Source organism: Parasteatoda tepidariorum, chromosome 7 (genome assembly GCF_982258835.1).
Source record: "Parasteatoda tepidariorum strain Cologne lab strain chromosome 7, Ptep-v5.0, whole genome shotgun sequence".
Lineage (NCBI taxonomy): Eukaryota > Metazoa > Arthropoda > Arachnida > Araneae > Theridiidae > Parasteatoda > Parasteatoda tepidariorum.
The window spans coordinates 75,586,118-75,609,989 of record NC_141761.1 but is presented as its reverse complement, the minus strand read 5'-3'; the positions used below and the strand labels follow the sequence as shown (position 1 = coordinate 75,609,989).

Sequence of the window (23,872 nt, the reverse complement as noted above, 5' to 3'; positions counted from 1 at the left end):
TTAATGTTAATTTTAAATTAAAAAGAATATTGATTGTATGTGCTTGAGACATTAAAAATAAATGAAATATTTATCACAACTTTATTTTATGTAATAATGCTTCGATATGAACATTAATTGTTTTTAGAAATAAGAGTAAAACTTTAAACGGAGAAATAACTCATTTAGCTATATTAGAATTTAAAATGAAAATGGTTAAATTATTGTTCTTAACATGCTTTGCATAACATGTTAATGCAAATTTCGAATCACAAGGAATATTCTTAATAACAAGTATTTAAGATATTAAAAAGAAGTGAAATATTTATAACAACTTTATTTAATGTAATAGTGTTTGATATAAAAAATTTTATTTTCTGAAATACGAGTAAATTTTGAAACATAACAAAAATAACTCATTTAGTTATATTAGATTCTAAAATTAGTATCTGAAATCAGCTGTAATAGATTATAAAATGCTAACTGGTTAACACTATGAAGACCTAATAGTGCAGAACACCAAAAAAGGCAAAAGGAACCAGTTTGATTTTTTTAGATTGTTAGTGCAAATATTAGTTAGACATCCGAAATCTTAAAATATAATCATAATTAATTTAATAATAATATGTAATAGACTTGATCATTGAAATTCTATGGTATCAACTAAAATATTTGATTAAGCGGGACAATGGCTTTTAGTTTCTACATACACATTAGTTTCTCAGATAATTCATTTTCCTTAGTTCTATAAATAATAATCTTAGACATTCTGAAATTGAAGTACCTCATTAATATCATTTATCTAAAATTATGGGGCTGACGAGGTATTCGATAAAATGCTATCTACCTTTCAGTTGCTAGGTATAGTTCCATTAATTGCAAGGTGAGTAAAACTAGGTGCTAGTTAATGTTATTTTTATATAAATCTGAATGATTAAATAAACATTTAAATTAGATCAAATAATAAAAATCAGATATACTCAAAAGTGTCAGTTGATTATTTTTTAGAGTTACAGAACAACAAAAAATGAAGGGGGCCAAATCAGCAACATCTGTTTTTGTGTGTTAAAATGTTTTTTCTTCATTTTAAAACTACATTAACTACCTATATCTTAAATATCTTGTGTTACATATGAAAATTTGTTTTAGGCAAGGAATAATAATTTTAATAATTTTTTTATCGTTATATAATTTACTATCATTATATAATTTACTAATTTATCATTATATAATTTTATTGACTAAATTACAATAAAAACAATAAAAACAATAAAAACAAAAACAATAAAGTCAATAAAAACATAATAATTGAAATAGCAATTATTTTCTTTCATTAATTATGCACCCTTCTGCTTAACAGAAGCTTTTAATGATTTAAAACATTTAAAATAATTATAAAAAAATTTAACCACTAAATTTAGTGAATGAAATAAAATGAAATGAAATATTTTAAAATCTGTCATTTTTTATATTATAAGAATTTAATAATAAATATATGCATCACTATTTCTAAAAGAAATCTGAACCTAAAATTTCTATATTTCCTTATCTATGTTCTACACTGCGAAAAAAAATAAAGTCAAAACTATCATAATATAGAAAAATTTATGAAATTATGGAAAACATAGATATAATATAGGGAAATCCTGTTTGATGGAATTACCAAAAGCCTCAGTAATTTTCACCAATGCTCTCTGGAAATGACTTTCGATAAAATTATCCAAAAAATATGGGTTTATAGTATATAAATTAAATTTTTTGTAAAATTTGATAATTTTATCCTTTTTTAAAGTGTTACATCACTTACAATATGAGATTATCACTTAAATCATGACATATAAAAAATATGCATTTCGTTTTCAGTGCTGTATATTTCACTAAATGACTTATATAATAGGAACTATTAAAAAGTATAAATATTACTAATGATAAGAACTACAGATTATTTTAAAATCAAAAAGATTTTCAAATCGAAACTTCCAGTAAACCTCTAAATTATGAACGGAAATATTACCAAATGAATGATTTAAATACTGAATATTTTGGCTTAATTTACCATAATTATATTTTCTTTTTTACTAGAATTGTCATTACCATACAGTACGTTGCATCCTAAATAACTTCCTCGAAATGTTTTTCAGGAGTTTACATCTAGAACATAGATAACAATAAACTGAAAGAAGAATGACATATATCAGCTAGGATGTTTTTTTTTTCAAAAATAAAGCCATTAATTTTTATTCTGTTGGATTACTGAAACTAAATGTATGCATTTGGTCCATAAATGCAGTATTTAAAATGAATATTCTTATCCTGAAAGAAAACAAAAACTCTTCCCCCATACCAAGTACTCATGCCAAATCAGCGGCCGACGGAAAAACTCTTACGAGCCATTGGTACCATTATTTTATTGTTTCTGTATATGCATAGCTATATGAAAACTTATACTTTAAATCCACTGTTATTAATCTAGAAATCCAATCTTATTTATTTAAAATTTATTAAGGTCTTAGATTTCATCCTTTAATCAAAGTTTTGATCGATGGGTCAACAAATTAACTCAATAGACTAGTTCGAAGAGAAAAAGATCTCTTTCCTTAGTATTTAAGGCAGTTATTATTTTTTATAAAATTATTTCTATCGTTTTTTTATAATTATTTCGCTAAATCAACATAATCCGTAAACCTATAAATTAAAAAAGATTTGTAACTTGACTGAGATTTGTAAAGTTTTGCTTATTTGATATGAATATAGGCGTCATACTCCTTATAATTTCTTTTAACATATACATAAACTTACAGCCAACTTAAGATATTGAGTAGATCTTTCCAATTTTTTTTTCAAGTTACATCGTGTCTTAAATAAATAAAAAGCATTATGTCACAATGGAAATTATATCTTGTCAATACAGTTGTTTAACTCAGTTGATGTAAATACAAGGCGAAGATTTCATTAAATTAGATTGGTGATTAGGTTGGTGAAAATTTCATTACCGGGTTGGTTTAATTTTTACCTTATTTAATCCATAAAATCCATAACAATTGTTTCAGTTCGTAAAATAGATTATTAATTGCAAAAAATATTATTATTTATTTTTTTGACGCATAGAATAGAAAAATATTGTTAAGTCTCATATCTCTTTATTGTTAAAATTCTTAAAATTAAAAGTCTAACTAGATGATACCAAATTTCATTTCTCTGTGAAAATATTTTAATCTTAACTAAGTTGGGCATTTTAATTTTAGTCCCAATAAACAGTTGAAATATTAATTAACAATTCTATATTAATGACAATCCTATATCAACATTAGAAATATATTTCATATTTTTTGTTAAAGTGTTGATTATTTCAGTTAGATAAATTGAGAGATTGCATATGTCAGTGTTTCCGACTGCTCTAACTAGCTTCTTTACAAACTTTGAAATAAATTAAGCCCTTTTCTCGATTAAATGTGGATTGGAAATTTTGAGATAAAACATTCAGAGAAAATTTATACAAATATAAAGAAGAATGTTTAAACGATGCATGATTACTTTTATCAGAGATTCTGAGAAGTTGCTCTATGACATGGCTGAGAAATTCAGCGAAATTTTATGTAAATATAAAGAGGCATGATTTCTCAAATATCGTATAATCATTGCTGCTTTCTCTATTACTTTTATCAGTGATTCAAAGAAGTTACTTTGCGTTATCATTTCCAAATTGTTTATTTTCTTTATTTTATCTGATATTGCGACTAAAATTCGGAAAACTCTAAAATTCTGCTTAAAAACTATAGAAATGTTAGGTAAATATTATTAAACAATTTCAGAAAATTTTGAACTAAAATAACAAGTGGTGAACAGATATTTTATTAATTGTCTTTTATAGAAATTTAGATAAGAAAAAGAATCAATTTTGTATTATTTATTTTTTTCAGTAATTTTTTACGTGTTTCTTAATTTTGAAAACTGAAGAAATTAAAAAATAATGTACATTTTTAAGGTTGTCAAGGCTAATGCATTTTCTTATTTAAGAAAAAAATATTAATTATAAAATAAAAAAATAAATAAATTTCATTTGTAAAGAATCAATGGAAACAATGAAAAAAGTTGATATTAAGATAAAGCTGTAAATGCCAATTTGCATATTCAAGATAGAAATACAAAAACTCGAAAAAAATGCGTTTTGTATAGTTAAACTGAATTGTTTATGAATATGTATTTTTCGTTCTTCGTTTCTTTTATTAAAGTTATGAACTGATAACGAAATCAGTTTTTAATTTAGCAAAGTTTATAATAGGAACGTTAGACTACAAATTGATTAATTCTTTTATTTGTGTGTTCTTTAAAATGAAAAACAATATAAAGAAAATACATTATTTTTAATCCATTTTATTTAAGTTGTTTTTGCAACATTTTCTTTACACTTTGAAGAAAAACTTTTTTGTGAAAATAATTAACTATTTGCATCAATTTAAATATTTTAAAGGAAAAAAACCCAATATATATATATATATATATATATATATATATATATATATATATATATATATATATATATATATATATAGCTAAATATTGTTGAATGAAAAATTTATGAGCTCGTTCCACGAATATATATTTATCTCTTTCGAGATCTTTATTTCATCTGGTCGCGTTGGGCTTCTTGCCAAAAGTAATAAAAGAAAATCATAAAATAAAAATATATTTGAAAGAGACAGAGACAGATTATATTTATTATTATTATTGTTATTATTTTTTGCTGAAGCAGAATTTAAAAGTTCAACTTAGGAAATCATTTTCAACTTGAATTGGTGCACAAAACAAGGCTGTGGTAACATTATGTTAACAAGAAAAATGATACTCGCTTACTATTTTTTTTTTGAAATTTAATAATTGTTTATCTTGTTCAGATTAACCTGTAGCAAATTATGCTTACGGAAAATTACAATAGCTACAACTTTCATAAATGAATGTGATTTTTTTAAAAGAAAATATATCGTCTCTTAAGAGAAACAGGATGACGAACCAATATATTACATTCTGCATATTACCAGATAGAACCTTTTAACCTACGGGTTAAATCCCTACATATTATCCGCTTTTACAGACGCAAAATTTTCTGAATATCAATGTGTTGTTTGAGGCAAAGACTATAACACCACAACTAGAAACAATGCTTGCTTGAGATTTGTGAGGTGCCCGTAAGTAATCCATGAAACCATGACTCCATGAAACTAGTACAAACTTTGAGAACTTTTCTCATAAATGTAGTGAAGCTTTTACGAAACTGATTGATCAAATCTGGGCATTTTATTTTGTTTATTAAATTGTCTTTACTTATTTTCGAAGGAAAAAATCCTTCCTTACAGCTGATTGAAAGTTTTTCATGATTTACTCTTCGAAATGAATTATTTTTTCATATTTAAAATTCATTTATTTTTCTGTACCTGCTCACCTCCACCTAAAAGAAGGGATAGTTTCTTGTATTTTTTCAATATCTGTGTTCAATATTTTAAATACTTTTGTTATGCTACGTACTCATATAATGAGTACACATAAATATGCTAAGTATAAAGAGAAAATAAGGGTATTTAATTTCTTTTATTTCGATTAGAAAAAAAGAACTAAGGAAAACTGTCCTTTGCATGGTTTATAGACAAAAATATTTTTAACTCCTTTTTTTAAACCCATGTAACGTTTTCTAGTATTTAAAAGATAGTGAATTCAAACTGAATATAGTCATTGCTTTCAGGTATAATCATAAAATTATAATAATATGAAAAAAGGCACTGTTTTTAAAATTCAAAATATTTGCTCTCATGGAGAATCAAAAGAAGGCACTTTCTCTCTCTCGTACTTCAAATCCATAATTTCAATTAAAGATGCACGGTAAAAGAAATTTGGTTCAAAATATAGCACAAAGTACCTGTACCGTGATTGCACAATCTTTAAAGTCCATTTTACCGAAAAATTAATTTTTGCCATAAATTAATGTTCTTTAAATTAATATACTGCAAAAATTATGACATATCAGATTTATAGTTAAGTAACATGTTCCTTTAAAACAGATTTTACGGTAAAATGTAAATGCACTCTGAATAATGGTACTGTTTACCGTAATTTGATCTGAATTTTTTTACACTGTTAAGTGCAATTGACGACATTAGGAGAAACCCGAAAATAGTGAAAAGCTAATCAAGTTGGGTAAATTATCTTAAATTGTCAGGGGATAATTAAAATACAACTTACATTGCATGTTCTCAGGTAACATCTTCCACCATTAAAGTATTTGAGTAAAAGTTCTTACGAAATAATAATAAAAATCTATTTATATTATTTGACAAAGCTCAATTGCGTTCACATGGAATGCTAATTTTTATTAGCAGATATAAGGGTGATTAATTATTAATATTAGGGGGGGGAGTTTAAATTTTAGGAAGAAAAATATTTCCTTAAAAGATATAAAATGCAAAATAATGTACGAAAGCATAATAGTTTGATAAACGAACTAAGTAATCTTATTCAAAATTTAAAAAGGTACGTGTACCGAATTTGACCCATAAACTACAAACATCGAAACTGCATAAGCTACAAGACTTTGTAAGAAAAATTTAGTCCAACAACAAAAGTTTTAACAATAGAGATTTCTTAAGACATTCATGAGAGTTTAAAGGAAATAAGTCAAGTCTTAATTCTAAGTCAATCAAAAATATTTTATTAATTTACGATTGAAGTTATTTACGCAAGAGTAGCATTTGTGAAATTACTTGAAAGGTTTTTTTCCCTGATTTTCTGATACTTTGTAAACTGTCTCTGTGGGAATCCTGGTTTATAAACAATAATTTTATTGTTTAAATGAAATATATAAGGAGAAAAACGAGAATGACTGGATATCAAAAGTTTATGTTTTTCTAAATCTTACATTATATTAATTCACACTCAGTTGTGTTCGTTTAATTTAATACACACGGAGAAACAATTCTGGTGAAATTACTCTACTGTATGGTCAAAAATTTTCTAGGGGAAGAAAAACATAAATCTGGTTTATAAGACCCAGATATACGGTTTTTAAAAACTTTTTGTTCATAGGGTTTACCGGAAATTCTGGTTTACAAAATTCTTGTTCTCAGTACCACGAATTTACTAAAAATTACGAAGCAAAAGATCAAATTTAGTTGAATAAAGGATTCTTATACCATGCCTTAATTTATCAAGATAAAATAATTTTAAACTCAGTAAGCGAATAAAATTTTTATGCATATAATTAAATTCATATTTTCTTAATAATTTCTAAATTCCAAATCAATATATGCCTCAATTTAAATGCATTTTGTTTAAAATACAATAAAATAAAATAAAAATAAATATGATTGATCTTATTTTGCAATTCAGAGATATGAATTAGGAAATTTAGATTTCACAGATTTAAAAAATTGGATTTACAATACAAATCTAAAGATACCTTTCATAATATCTTCAATAAATTATCTCGCATTTACTTCCTTACGTCCTTCACGCAAAGCGTTTTTTAAATCTGAAGACTATTTTTTTAAACTATAAAAGTATTGAACCATTTTATTCTAATAAGCCGTTAAAATACTTTGCCTAAAATATGATATTTTTATTGTATCTCTCCCAGTTTTTCACATTGTTTTTATTAACTTATAAATGCATTAAGCATTAAAAAAAATCCTAACTTAAAATTTGATTTCTCAATATTTTTAATGCATTTATCCCAAACAGTCTAAAAGAAAGTTAATTTTTAAAACTATTTCATTATTTTTTCTTACTCTTAATCTGAGTACTTAAGATTAAAATTTTATACCATTTTTCAATGATATTAAAAATTAAGAGTGTTTTTGAAATTTGATTTAAGTAAATCTTATGCATCTGACAGTTTATTAAAAAGTAATAAATACCGAACATATGATGCATTTTGTTATATTAACATTTATTGTACTTATTTCCTGAAAGCATTTCATCACGTTATTTTGCTACGAATTTTAAAATAAAATTACTTGGTTTCAAATTTTTCAGAAAAAAAATACTTATTTTACTCTATTTTATATCTTTTCCTTAAAAACGAAATATCTTTATTGTGCAAAAATCATTTAAAACATTCCTTAATAGAAATTTTTATCATATGGCAAAAAGGTTTAGAAAACATATTGTCATGAAAATGTTAAATTGCTTTTTTTTCACCTCAGCAATGTCGAAAGAAAAATTAATTTAAAAATGTTTAAGCAGCTTGCCATGAGCATTTTATTAAAATAATTCAGCAAATGCTTCGTTATTTTGTTAACGTGTAACGGTATTATGTATCTTAAAGTTATACTCTGTTAACCTGCTCTGTGAATTTCTAAAAGAAAACATCTTAAACTAATGAATATCCCTGCATTATTCATATTTTGTATTATTGTTTTAAGGACAAAACCACTCATATTTGTATCAAAATTTGCAGAATTACTCTTTGAATTGCATCTTACGACCAAATTAATTACAAAAAATGTAAATAAGAATAAATTTAAATGTGAGTTCATGATTATTTTAAATATATATTTATAAAAACTATGTATTTAGTGGAATTATATTTTAAACTAGGTACGAAACGTTTTAAAAAAATATATTTATTATATACTATAGCTTGTAATACTAAGTATGTACATAAGCCATTTTAACACATATTTTTTTCCTTTTTTTTCATTTTTAGGAAAAACTGAACTGAAATGTATCTAAAAATGTAAAATGAAAATTCAGCAGTTCTATAAACGATCAGGAAAAAAAGCATTTTATACTACATGAATAAGATAAACAATAACTATCCAAAGGCTTCCTATGAAAACTACCATTATTAATTGACAACGAAACTAATATGACTGTCTCATCTCAACGATTTAGTAATTTGCAACAAAATGTGCATGGGCATTATCGTTCAATTGCTCTTAATTATTTATCCAACCTACAGTGTAGATTCCCATAGTGCATATGTTTTCTAATGGGAACAAATTATTGCATAAACCCTTCTCGAAGAAATATTTCCCACACATAATTTGAAGTCTCAATCAAAAATAATAATTACTTCTATCAGTATATTTCGTTCAATGAGAATGCATTTAAGTTATTAAATTAATTTTTTTCAAAAAAATTCTGCATTTAAATGTTAATGACTTGCATTTAATGCAATATGAAAAGATAAAATAAAGTAAGTTTCGATTAAAAGGTAAAATATTTTAACTACGTTCTAATATTTATAAATTTTTTTGACGAGCATAAGTGTTAAAAAATGCTTCTGCTAAATGCGAATTCTGGTTTATAAGTTTTTTCTTAGATTTAAATTTACACAAATCTTCGCAAATATACAAAAATGTAATTAGTAGAGTATTAATATTTCCTTATTCATAATTTTTATTATTCATTAATGGATGAATTTCTTTTTATTTTATTTAATGTAAGTACTAATATTAAAAATGCTTTAAATCTTCATCTCATGTTTTAAGTATTATTAATACTTTCAAAGCGTTTTAAATTTTTCAATTTTCTGAATAGAATTTTTGACAGTTATTTTTAAACTCTACGTTTTAAATAAAAATAAACACTACTTCTAACAATAACTATGAACATAAAATTCTGCATACTTTGTTTTTCTTACTTTTTCTTCTTCTATTCGTTTAAATTATGAAAAATACATCAATCCATTCAAATTATTATTTTATTTGTTATCATTAACTTCTTGTGTTACAAAAATATGAAAACTAATAATTTACATTTAATTGTTTTTTTAAAAAACGCTTATATATATATATATATATATATATATATATATATATATATATATATATATGTGTGTGTGTGTGTGTGTGTGTGTGTGTGTGTGTGTGTATTAAAGCTATTTAGCTGAGTAAAGGTGCATACAGAAATTGATTGTTATAAAGTCTATATTTTAAATTCTCATATTCTATATAAATTTGATTATCAAAAATCAGTTTCCTTCATTAGTAGTAAATGAGTACTTCTCAAAAAATGAGAGCTACAATGTTATAATTAGTTTTAATTTCTACCAATACTTATGAGCACCAAATACCTTTTTTTACACAAAAATATATTTTTTTCAAAATAATTTGCTAAAAATATCAGTAATAACTAGTTTAAACTGAAATTTCGTATTTCAGGTTATCTTAAATAACGTATTTATGTGAATTCTACCCTGTATAAATTGCAAAAGAAATTACGGTACAAGGATTAGCCGATAGGCAGGGTCAGGCAATACGTAGGAGGATGATGCGTTGCGAAATATTAAGCAATATATTATACTGTAATATTTATTTAATTAGAATACTTTTGCGAAAAAAATTTCTGTAAAAATTAAGGCATATCAGAATTTTTGTTCCATAACATGTTCCGGTTAAAAAAAATCGGTAAAAATGACCGGGCCTCAGGTTGTCGGTACTTATAATTTGATTTTTGATTTTTTCGGAACTTTTTAGAGTGTATTAGAGTTGTGATCAGTACATTATTTTGATCTTTTGCTAAGTCATAAATAAAGAAGAGGCATTTTTTTGCTAAAATATTTTGAATTTTTTTTAATGGTTTTCAATAAGGGAAAACATTACTTGAAGCACGGATTAAGTAGATTTGTCTACATATTTAACTCCAGCCTAGTTGGAATAATAGCCCTGTTTGAATCGTTACTTTTGTACATGTATCTAAGCTATAAATTGCTCTTCCTAAAACTCTTTCAGCCTTTTGAATGAGCTCTATAATGCGGTATTACTTATGTAATGCTGTCATTTCAAGGGGTAATATTAAATATGTGTTTGATTTTTTTCTCCCAGTTTTGTTCCTTAACGTCTGGAAAAAAAATTAAAATCTTATATTTCATTGTTACATTTGTTCAATAAATAACATGTTTGTTCAAAATTGTATATTTTGATAAGAAAAAAACATATTTTCAAGGTATTGATCGAACACTTTTGCAGTAATTTATACGAATTATTTTCCCTGGACGGAATTATAAAGTTACTTTAAAAATTTTACTGGACAGTAAATGTATGCTTGCTAATTATTAGATCAAAGAGTCTAGTTATGTTTTGTGCTCATACCCATTGAGAATTACCCGAATACTTAAAGTTATTTTGAGTTTTCCCAGAATTAAATTTTCGTAATACTAATATGAATTGAGAGATGAAAGAAATTATGAAATTTAGGACAGCATGAAGACAATTTTTCTCCCTTTGTAGTTGTTTTATAGTGGAAGTTTTTTCTCTAAAAAAATTTTAAAATAATGAATTTTGCAGAAAAATGCAAATATTTCTGAATTTTCAAAAATTGCATAAAAAAGTAAAGTTGTATACTTAATATTTATATGCATAAAATTGATAAACATAAATGAAATTAATATTTTGGAATCTTACACTAAGAAAAGAAAATCATGGCCAAAATAACCAGAATATTGTAAAAATTGCAGTATTTATGACTCTATAGGAACACCAAAAAGCTGTCGATAATCTTAAACGAAGAGCTTTGTTAATGATTTTGGTAAAACTAAATTTGAAATACTGTTTTATAATGTATGATAAATAATGAAAAATTCTGTATTACTTTCTAATTCCTCAGGATACGGCGTAAAAATCCTTAATTTTGTCCTAAAATTATTCCCTTTAGTACATAAAAATTCTTAGCTAAGTTTAATTGTCAGCTTTGTATTTTTTTAATGTGTTGTATAAGAACTTTCATTTCGAAATCCAGAGTTTCTGATAAACAGATACAGATAGCACAGAAAAAGTACCATATTTACTGGTTTTGAATACTGTATATTGCGGTTTTATTAACAAAGATTATGGATTTTTTTACCAGACATATTATTACTGTAAAGTACGGTAATTTTGACTAAAATTTTTTCTCCATGTTGATAGATATCATTGTGACTATCAAATATTATATTTTTTACTTAAACAAGTAACAAATAACCTTTGTGTTTTATTTTTAAGCTTTCTTTTATATTAAAAATGTTCACAACATCTAGTATTTACTTTAAAATTACAATAACGTAATGAAAATCATTACGTTTTGTATTATTCTGTTCGAATAAATAATAGTACGATGTTTAATGCTATACTTTTGGTTTAATTTATGTATTTATTTAAATGCTATTTTAATTATTCATAATATATACTTGTTTTTATTGCATTAAATTAATTATGTAATAAAACTTTAAGGAAATAATTATTCTTTGAAAATATTTTAGTATCAATGGTTATTAGATAATAACTGCTTGATTACTTTTCAGCGGCTTCTAATATAGATTCAACAATTATAGCATTTTTTTAAGGAGTTAATATCCTCAAAAATTTCTTTCTCTCAATCAATAAAGCAAAGTTTTATGGCTAACGCATTATCCAGAAGTATAAAAATAAATCAGACTTACCAGATATCATCATCACCAGAAGTGAAAACGTTTTGGCAGCTGGAAAAATAATGGTATGGTGTCCATAAAAGTCATTACTGTGTGCCGATGCTGATAAAGTCCACATGGTCTGTTATTCTGATACTTTTGATGCTTTAAACGATAAATACTTTACTTGTAATAAGTTACGAAACTTTCAGAAAGTTTGTAATATTTTCCGTCTTGCATATCAGTGAAAGAGATGGCATGTTTTTAATAATTTTTATAAACGTATTATAAATTTTGATTTAACCCCAATAATATTTTTGTATTTTTAGTATAATATTTCAATGCATGCACCATATACTATTGTCGCTCAATCTTTTTTTAATATTTTCAAAGATTTTTAATGAGATGACTATTCCGAATTGCTAAGCATTCTAGAAAACAAGATTTAGATAAAAATTGAAAAGTATTATACTTCAGTGATTTTCAAACACCAACAATACTTTTTATTTCATAAAACATATAGCCTCCTTAATTTATGAAATGCATATAATCGCGGAATATATATTTTTGGCTATTTCTAATTTCACAATGGACTGCACACTGGGGTATCTTAATTTGCTGGTCAAACTTTAAAACCGATTTAAATATAAATTTACAGCAAGAAAATTGTGTCTTTCCAAGCTACTCCCAGTAGCTTTCTTTTGGTAAAAGTTTGGTATTAGAGCAGGTAATTGAATTAGTTAAAAGTTAATATAACAGCTATTATAACTTTGTTTTTCTGTTTCAGAATAAATACATTGTACATCCGTCACTAAAAAAATGTCCAATCACCACGCAGTTTTCTCGGCAACTCAAAAACTGTTCCTTCCATGATTATTAAATTAATTGAATAAGTTAATTCAATCAAGTAATAGACATGCTGAAAAATAGCTCGAATTTTCAGGGACGATAATTTTTTTCAGTGTTTGCAACACGTTATCAATATCTTTGTTACGGATTTTCGGGAAGCAAAACGTGCTTTTTCGCTTGAGCTGGAGAATATTTTAGATGTGAACTACATCGTCAGACGCTTCCCGCGGAATGAGCGGTCTTCAAAGTGTGGCAGAAAAGCGCGCATGACAGGTCGGTTAGAAGTCCCGTTTGATACTCGAACTCTCCCTTTGCGCCGAGACAGTCCTTCCTCTTCCAATGATTTTGGCTTTTTTTTTTGTTTTGCTCTCGCAACTTGATCAAACAAACTTCTGAATTTTTTTGCTTATCAAAGTATCCTCACTTCTGCTGTAGAATCTTGAAATTAAATTGACTTTATCCTGATTAAGTTTGAACTCAAAATCAAAATACTATTGATGTTATGACTTGAAAGTTAGCTAGCAATTTAGATTTGTAACTATGATAGTATTTTGGGAATGATAAATATCTTCAGAATGACGTTTGAGAAGAAATATCTATGGATGATGTTTTTGTAGCGTACAACTTAGAAAAAATGTATGGTCAAAACTACGAGAATAAGGTAAAATTTTCCACGTCTCCGGATTTATGGAAAAACCGAAAAAAAAGCGGTATGTTTTATCGAACTGATTTGGGAATGGTTTTTTGATAAAATTAATAATAAAGAAGGATTTTAGTATCATATTGTTTGGTAGTGGTAAAATTTTGTAATTTATCCTAAATTCCGTTATTTTAACAGTACTGATATAGTTTGAGAAGACACAAAAATGTTCATTGTAATTTTTAGTTAGTCATTTATTTATTTATAAGCAGCAAGTTAACATCTACCAACCATTAAAAGTGGCAAAAATGTAAATTTATAAACACACAAATGCCTAGACAAGACTTAACTACATCAATAGTTTAACTGTAACGCATCAGGGCTATCCTAACATCCTAAAATTGGTGCATGAAGGTAACTATTTATTTATATTTATATTTATTCATTGTTACGTACACATACGCAGGCTTGTATACTCATTTCGAAGCTCGGCTTATATGTTCTTGTCAAGTCAAAATACAGTTAGCACAAGACTGTCAAACAAGTAAAAGATCATAAAAATATGTCTCAGGATACGGAGAGGTTCAAAGTTCCTAACTTACGTTACAATGAATGCATATTGGCAAAGTCATTTTTAATATGCATTATATTTAATATGTGATTTCCGTAATCTGCTCTGCACGAAAGCCGAGCAATAACATAGGTAACAATAAATATAAAAATACTTATCATAATAATTTGGTATTTTTAAATTATTTTTGCATCAGTCTCGTCTTCACAACAAACCTTATTTTAAAAGGTAGAAGGTTCAAATCAAAGAGTAACAATGAGTGTGTACTATTAAATGAATAAATTTGCTTTAGATTTGTATACAGGTCCGTCCTTAATGCGAAAAATGGCTTATCTTTTGTCAAATTGGTCCCACAGTGGACTGATCGCGAAGACACGGTTCCCAGTATACACTGAAATCAAGCATTGCTGACAGCAATTGATTAGCGTGTATAGAGAGAGAGAGGGTGCACTGTACGGGTCTTTGCTAAACTTAATTGCTGTAAAGCACTGGACTTCACATGCAGATCGTCGGTCTACTAAAGCAGGGGAGCCATTTCCTCTACAGAAGATTAAAATTGCAATGGCATGTCTTTGGATCATCCACAGGGATGTTTCCCAGACCATCGCCAATAGCCCATTGTGCAGATCTAGGGCGACGTAAGTAAAAGTATCTACCTTTAATAAAATTGTGGTGCAGAAAAATAGCACAGAGGTATTGAACCCAATATTTCTACAATTTCAAGTGTTTCGCGGAATGCCAACACCCCGTGGCAATGGAGGCTCCAATAATCTATGGATATTTTACTTGAATCTCACGGTGCTTCTTGTATTTTGCAATTCTTTCATAAAATTGGGTTGTCTGTTTTTCAAACTGAAAAAAAATTAAGCTGTACTTTGTATTTACAAGGAAACCCACAAATGTAAGTTATGAGTTATAAATCTGAGGAACATTTTAGTAATTTTTTCATGATACTTTAGAGCATGGAATTAAAATCCATTTATTTTGTTATATTTGCTTTTCTGTTTCATATTTGTTACTTAATGTACGGTAATAAGAGTTATAAGTTTGAAAACAAGAATTTACAGCAAACCGTCACCATCGAATGGTTTAAAAACCGAATATTTTTGTTTAATTACCATAATTATGGTCTCCTTAACCGGAAAATATTTTGCCTTACAAGTATTACAATGTTGCCAGAATTCTTTCACCCATGTATGATAACGAATGCTGGAAAATTTCGAATTTTCTGCCCAACACTGCAGACAATTTTCGTGTATCTGGCAACTAGAAATGGTGTCAACTACTTTCCACTAAAATGTTAAGACTGTGTTTGTTAATCAAACATACGAACAACACAGACAGAATAAATATGAAAAAGAACAAAACCGAAGGTTAATGGAAATTATAAAATTATTATATACAATTGACAGATAATGTTCATGGAACATACATATATGTATTATGCAAATACAAACATACATGCCTTTTTTTATAGTTTTATAATTAGTCAAATCTATCAGTTTGTCATATTTCTGGGCAATTAATCGATCATTTCTGATGTTTATATTTTATTAATTAATAAAGAGGATTGAAACTTACGTGGAATTCAACCGCAAGCTGATGATGACTGGTGCACTCTAAATCAGTTGGGATCACAAATCAATACTTCCTGGGGTACTGAATCAAAGACTGATCGCGCCAAGGTTGAGTTGAGTTCAAAATTACGATCTGTGGATGGATGGTGCGTGAATGTGTCCCCCATGTAAAACGGGAGGTGACGTATGTATGTTGTCTCCAGATCATCCTCAGGGATGTTTTCCAGACTGTCGCCAATCGTCAACTGTGCAGCTCTAGTGTAACGTAAATAAAAGTACCGTACTGTACTTTGCTTATTATAAAATAGGCTATGACAATTTTTTCAATTCAATCCGCAGAGAGCACATTTTACCACTACATCATGTAAACTTGCCACTATCATCTTGCCACCATTTTAAAATTGAAAAATTTCTCAAATTTGAACTTTCAATATTCATTCCATATTGTTCGACGCTTAAAACATGCCTTACATTTCACACAGGAAAATATAGCAAAATAGTGTTAATATATAATATTGGTTAAATTCTTCAGATCTGCGAAAAACACAACATCCTTCTTTATAGATGATTTGTGTTCAGATTTAAATTCACCCTTTAAGGTCAAAAAGAACGTTTTATTTGATTTTAACATGGAATAAAATTAATATTCATACAATTTTCAGAGTTTTACTACACCAAATTTGGATATGTATTACTCCACAGTTTTTACAGTGTGAAATTTTATTTCATTTTATAAATTATATTAATCAATTTATTAAAAATATTATCAGGATAGTACTAGTGCTGCCGTCCTTGTAGAAAAACCAATGTAAGAAACAAGAAGTTCAATTTTGAGGACTATATATATTTGATTTTTTTGTTTGATATGATAAATGTTGTATTTTTTGCCCAAAATATTTTTAACAGATCAGTTTAGCATTCACAGCATTATCAGTAAAAAGAAAAAAGCTGTCAAGCCACTTTTTTTTCAATTGTATTGTCATATTACTGATTATCTGATAGATTACAATAATTCTAAAATTGATGCAGGAAAAAAATATAAAAATGTAACTTTATGATACTATGCTGTAATAATAATTTATCTATTTACTTTACACAAAAAGAGCTCAATATATTAACTACAATACATGCCGAAGTTATGATCTGAACCATTGCTTGGAGAAAAAAAAATTATTTCACTTATTATTTATGTTCATAGATGTCCTAAACCCTTAAATTCAAAGGTAGTCTTAATATGCCCATAGCTAAAAATTGTATATCTTTTTAAGTTTTGAAAAAATTGTAGTTGATACTATGATTTTCTATAAATGTATCTTTCAAAATTTTTCCGCTCAGTAAGTATAATACATTTTATTTATTTATTTTTTTGTTTAAACCGAATCATGCGGACGAATGATTTTCGGCGAAACAAATTATGAGAGACACGTTCCCTAGATAAAAGAATGATACTATGTATCTTTAGAAGTATAATAAAAAAAGGAAAATTTAAGTATTTAAGTTAAACGTAAGTTATGTTTTTTATAATCTTGATTGTCAAAAAAATGAGTAGCAAAGCTAACGGCAAATATCCTTGCTCTTGTGTATAATTATTTTATCATTATGAATTAGAATCTCTCTCATTAACAGGATAAAATTAAAAAAGTATCATTCAGTTTTCTGGTCTTAAAGTTATAGATATTTTTGAGATAAAATAACACATCTCATGCCATTATTTAATATTTCTAAAAAGTACGACAAAGTTTAAAAAAATGCGCTCTTTAAAAAGGAAAAATTGAGTCGAATTTAATTTTAGACTAATAATTTGACTCATTTTTATGATAAACGTGGGAAATACATTTCTAAACTTAAAACCATGATACTACATAAATTTGGGTGCCATATTATAGAACTTAAATTAACGGTTTATATGTGATAAATGGATTTAGTTTTATAACTAATATAAGTGCTTTCATGATATAAAATTTAAAAACGTGGTTCATAAAAAAGTGAAATACATTTTAACCCACTGACTGACGGTTCTGCACGTATAAAGTCATATTTTAACATGCAGTCTTCTCCGCATTGCAAAACCGGTGTTTCCATATATTACGATAGAGAAATAATATGTAGGGGAGAAACATTCTCTTAACTTTGCTCTTTAGCTAAACTGACAGTAGGTTAAACATAAATATCCACTAAAGTAAGTTATGCTCCAAATTTTATACAATATTTAGGCACTGACTTTAATGCTGTGTACAAATCTAAGATAGTATTTCAAGTTAATTTTAACTGTTTCAGAAATAACTGTTTATTAAAACTGTTTATAATAACTATTTCAGAAAATTACAGAACTCGTAAAACAAAAGTTGATTTTATTGTCATTAGTTTAAGGTTAATGAATTAAAAAATAAAATTGTGCCAAGATTGTGACTCGTAATGATAATCAAGGGATACACATTTTTAAACTTAATATCACTATAGAAATTTGGATACACACTTAAAGTAACAATTCATACATGTTGAATTGATTCAGTTTTATAACTGATGTCAGTGCTTAAAAAGATGTGAAATTTAAAAATGCGGCTTGTAAAAAGCTAAGATATTTTTTAAATACAAATACCCTATAAAGTAAGTTAAGTTTCAAAGTTTTATGCTTTAATACTGTACTAAGTTTTTGGTCTTAATAATGTGAACCGTAATCTAATATTCTGTACAAGCTGTTTTTAAGTTAAAAACTGTTTCCGAAAATTAAAGAACTCATTAAGCAAAATTTGAGTTCATTTCCCTTAATACTTTCAATTAATGTTGATGGTTTAATTTATTTATTTATAAATAAGTAGTTAATGTATCTTTCAATGGCTATTTAGGGTACCTAAAATTCCATGTTAATTTTTTGCTTATTATTACTTTTACCAACTGTAATTTTTGTATTTTGTTCCTAATTAATACGTAAATAGGCAAAAAAAAAAAACAGTATTTATTTGCTAATTCATTACTCTTTGGCTATTTTAATGATTAGAGCATAGCAAAAATTTTAAGTTACTTAAATAAATAAAACAGATTTTTGTCGAAATTCAAGTTTTCTTTAGTAAGACGTATTAGTCACGTTTTATCACATTTTTCTATTTTTTGTGAACGAATACTCAAGATTTAATTAGTTTTATATGGGATTTATGTGAGCTCTTCTGTAAAATTGAAAACAACGAAATATGAAACTATTGAAACCTTGGTAAAGAAGTAATTAGGTAAAGAAATAAGTTAGCTAAGGAAAGAAAATAACATAGATGGTTTGCTGTTTAAAAAAAGAACATATTTGAGAACAAAATTTTACATTTCAATTGAAATGAAGAATTAGAGATTCTTTTATAAATACGAAAGGTAAGAAGAAAAAGAATTGAAAAATGTGAAAAACCTGTTCATATCTGAAACTCCAGAGACAAATGTCGGGAAGTTAATCAATAGTTTCAATCATAGCTTTATATCTATAAATAAGTTCAGGAATTTCCATACTCCTTATTAATTTATAAAATGAAATGCATATAAAAACTTTTCATATATTTTTAAATTTTAATAGACAACCCAGGATCAAAAATATGTTTAAGATTTAATTTAAATGTTTGCGTTGTATACAACTGAAACAGCTTACGTTATTTCAACTTTTGATACTTTTGTTGTTAATCCCAGCTCTGTTATTTGCCGTCGCTTGCTTTTTTTCTCTCATATCAACATGCATCAATAATTAGCTGAAATTTTATTTTTTAAATTTAGTTCTTACCCGAGTGTCAAATTTATTTTGTACCATATAAAAATTACGTAAGTTAATAATGAACTTTGTATAGTTAAGAGATAAAAATATTTTTTCATTTTCTCTGAAATTTACGCATTAAACTTAGCTGAAACATTGTTTGTATCGTTTCACCAACTAATACATATGTTTTATTTCAAACAGATACATATCTGAAACCTACGGTAAATTGACCTAAAGCTATATGGAGATTCAGAATTTGCAGTTGATTGTTAATGGAAATTATGAGTGTCTTCTTTTTTTGTTTCGTTTTTTAGTTATTGAAGAGAGCTTATTGTTCAGTACATAGAAGATCTAATAGCATATGAATTCATTTTCTCATAAGAATGGCAGGTTTTCAACACTCGAGAATATTCACACATTTTAAATACGCACCATTCATGATTGAGAAAAGCACATCAAACTTCTAAAAATAATATTTTTCGTTTAAATTTTTTTTAAAATCATACTTATAGCTTGGAACAAATTTATTTATGTGTTACAGTTTTTAGGCTGCTTTTTTATAACCAAAAAATATTAAATTCTTACGTAACCAAGTTTCCAGTTAACTCTATTCCATGGATTATTTAGTTATAATATCATGTTGTAATGCTCTCTTTCTATATTCTATAACCAGTATCAAAACATCTTTTAAAGAAATAAAAATAAAAATAAAATATTTATCATAATAAATGAAGAAAATAAAAGCTTTTTTCTTCGTTTTTCTTAAACGCAATATTTATTTCAATTAACAAAACACGTTGAAATTCCACCTGCTCTAAAGTAGTTACTCGTGTAGATGAATGAGCATTCGCTTAATTTTAATGGTATTACGGAAGGAAAAAAAATATTATTTCAATGAGCAAATACCTAATGATTTCATAAAAATTCCATAATTTAAAAACAAATGTGAATACTTATAGATTGCATATGAGGGTGCATGTGATTTGGCTTTCTTTTTAAAAAAAATGAATATTGATGTCCTGCCCCCTCAACACTTTGTTTTTAAGATCCTGAAAACTGTCTTCAATTTCCATATTTAATTTCCCTCATATTTCGATTATGTGAAAATATTTGCGAAAATATTTCAGTTCGAATAGCATGAAATACATCATAAAACATCGTTCAATTGTTGTTGACATGCATATATATAGTTTAGAAATTTGAGAGAATAAATGTTCCAGTTTTTTGAGTAGATCGCGATCGCAACATTTGTTTATACATATTTTTCTTCATTTTCTTCTATTTTTTTTTGCTGTTGATCCCATTCAGTTGACTTTTTAAATTGTCATTTCCAATCCACGATACAAAATAATCTGAAACACGTTTTGACTGGCTGACTCTATTAAAAAACAAATAAGTTAGTTTGGGTAAATAATTTCATTGATGTATCGCCTACTTATGACAGTTTCACATAATATATGGTCATATTAGCAAATTTTTGCTTTAGCGTAATCTTTGTTTTCAAAATTTAATAGATCGAAGCTCATGCGTATCTTCAAAAGTACCATAAGAAAAAGCAAGGAATGATCAAAATGACTCCACCGGCTCTTCTAGTGTTAGGTTAAATTCGAAATATTTAATATATTTCATTTATATATGAAGAATGAGATTTCATGCATGCAAATTTTTCTTAGTAGGTTAAATACGTATATTTTTTATAGTCAATACAATAAAATTTATAGAGATTGACAAAGGTCACAATTATTCTAAGGGGCAACGTTTTTCCGATGAATTGTGAAAAAGATATACATAAATAATGGAAAATACACTATATGTTTCTAGTGTGCTTAATATTCAGCTACGAAAATACGCATGGTGCATATCTGTTGTAGTTTCTATTTATATTGTACATTTACTTTGAATAATTAGCTATAAAGTGCGGAATATGAGACAAATACTTATCTTGCATATTGAAAGTGTTAGTCATAATATTGATTACGTTTATTGCCTTTTAGTGTTGATTTTAAATATTGTAATTAGAAGATTTTATCAGTTTCATTTTGCTATACTTGAATATTTTCTGTGTGGCATTGTTCTCTTTACTTGAAATCATGGCAGCTCCATGTTTTAGTAGCATTAGAATTTTTAAAAGCAATCTACACAAAAAAAGATCCTGATTTCGCAAACGACTTTTTAATGAAATGAGGGTTGGGAAAAGAACATAATTTAAATAATGAAGTTAAGATGGCGTAAAGATAAAGTTAAAATAATTAGATAAGTTAAATAAAATATATAAAGCAAAAATAAGTCTTCCATTCGTTTCGAAAATGAATAAAAAAAAACGATAAAATATGTTAATCAACTGGATCTCTTTTTATCGAAAAAAAAGTTATACTATTGAACTAGTTCCAAAATATTCAAAGGTATTTAATAATTAATATATAGCTTGAAAATCTTAAAAATTAAAGACCTTACATTTTATGTAAATTTTAGAAAGTTTGCTGTAAAATGCTTATTAAAATTGCGAAGCTTATCAGTAAAATCTTTCTGAAACTACCTGAAATCGTGATACTCGTGAAAAACGTTTGGTATATCATTTTACAGTTTCAGGCGCATTAAAGCTATTAAATGCACTAATTAAAGATGCGCTGTAAAATAACCAAGTAACTCTCTCTCAAACATAAATAAAATAAAGAACTAAGGCTTAAAATTCATTCAGGTCTTCAATAAATACAGTTTACTGATACCTGTTTGATTACAGAAATGAATATTTAACATAATACAGCTCAGATCATTATACTTGTCACTGACTGAAACATTAAAGATCACAAATTTATTGATTATTATTGATTATATAAAATCCAGATAAACTAGCCAAAACGACTAAAAACGCATATGTATGTATATACATATAAGATTAATTCATCTTTTCAAAATAAGAAAGAATTTCAACTTTCGCAACATAATCAAAAGATGCATATTTTTTTATGCAAACTAAAACTCTCTTTCCATACAAATTCGAAATCTAATTTCGTATTGCGATTTTCTCGTTTGTATGAAAGAAATATTCTGTGCCTCATCTTAAACACAGAAAAAAAAACCTAAATTATTCAAAAAACTAAAACAAAAAAAAAATGAAAGACGAAAAGCGGAAAAACATTTTTGAACGAGCACTTAGAATCAATTTTCAGTTTCTTTGATATCAACTAATTTTTTATCGTCTCGAATCCCTCGCGAGTACTCGGTAACTTAGCGGTTGAGATTACAAAGGAAAAGCGCGAGGGGGGAAGCTTTAGAAAAAAATGAACTCAAAAGCAGTACAGGAATAAATGCGCATCATTTTACGAGTCGAAAAAAAAATGATTCATTTTATTAAAAACAAACCTTTTCTGAAGCGTGCTTTTTAATAAATGTGCCTGACATATTCAACGAAGCGTGAAGTATCCATGAAAAAGAAGTAAAGCAATGAAATGTTTAAAGAGACGGAAAAGAGCCAGAGAGATATGCTTAAGCTTCGAAGATGTAACTACAAAATAAATAAAAAGTTATATTAATGAATGAATACTATGTGCTCTGTTTGAGAAAGCCAATTTGTAGTTTCAGAAATAACGAATGGTTTCTGCTTAGAAGCGGAAATGCTGTTGCAAATTTTTGCGTACAAGCAGTGATGAAATCGTTACCATAAATGGATTTACGTTTATATATTTGAACTTAATCCATCCATTGATTTTGAGAATTTTTCTAATCTACAAAAAATTACAATCCAGAAAAAAGTAATTTATCTCAATTAAAAAATAAGCTTCATATTTACACTTAAGATGTAAATGAAAAAATAAGAAGATCATAATTCCAGTGAGCAAATACCTAATGATTTCATGAAAAATTCATAATCTAATTACAAATGTGATAATTGGAGATTGTATATTAGGGTGCTTATAATTTGGCGTTCTTTTTATAGAATTTTTTAAAATTGTCCTTCCCTTCCTGTGAATTGTGAAACCCGTCCCTTCAAAGTTTTGTTTTTTAGCTCCAGAAAAATTTTTCTAATTCTTTATTTAATTTCCTCCATATTTTGATTTGGTATTTTGTGAAAATATTTCAGTTAGAATAGCATGAAATATGTCATGAAACTTTGTTCTATAGTGTTCTCTGTAGCTTTACCTGTTGTTGACCT

The 23,872-nt window shown here is 26.6% G+C and overlaps 1 protein-coding gene across 2 annotated transcripts in view; it reads right to left on the bottom strand.

The window, feature by feature from the left end:
* Window positions 1-13,437, bottom strand: part of LOC107449399 (lachesin-like) — a 207,838-nt gene extending 194,401 nt beyond the window's left edge. For both annotated transcript variants that reach the window (XM_016064909.4, XM_016064910.4), the window contains exon 1: window positions 12,389-13,437. In XM_016064909.4, the coding sequence (XP_015920395.1) occupies window positions 12,389-12,494 (106 nt within the window). In that variant the 5' untranslated portion in view covers window positions 12,495-13,437. The remainder of the gene's footprint in view (window positions 1-12,388) is intronic.
* Window positions 13,438-23,872: the final 10,435 nt, after the last annotated feature.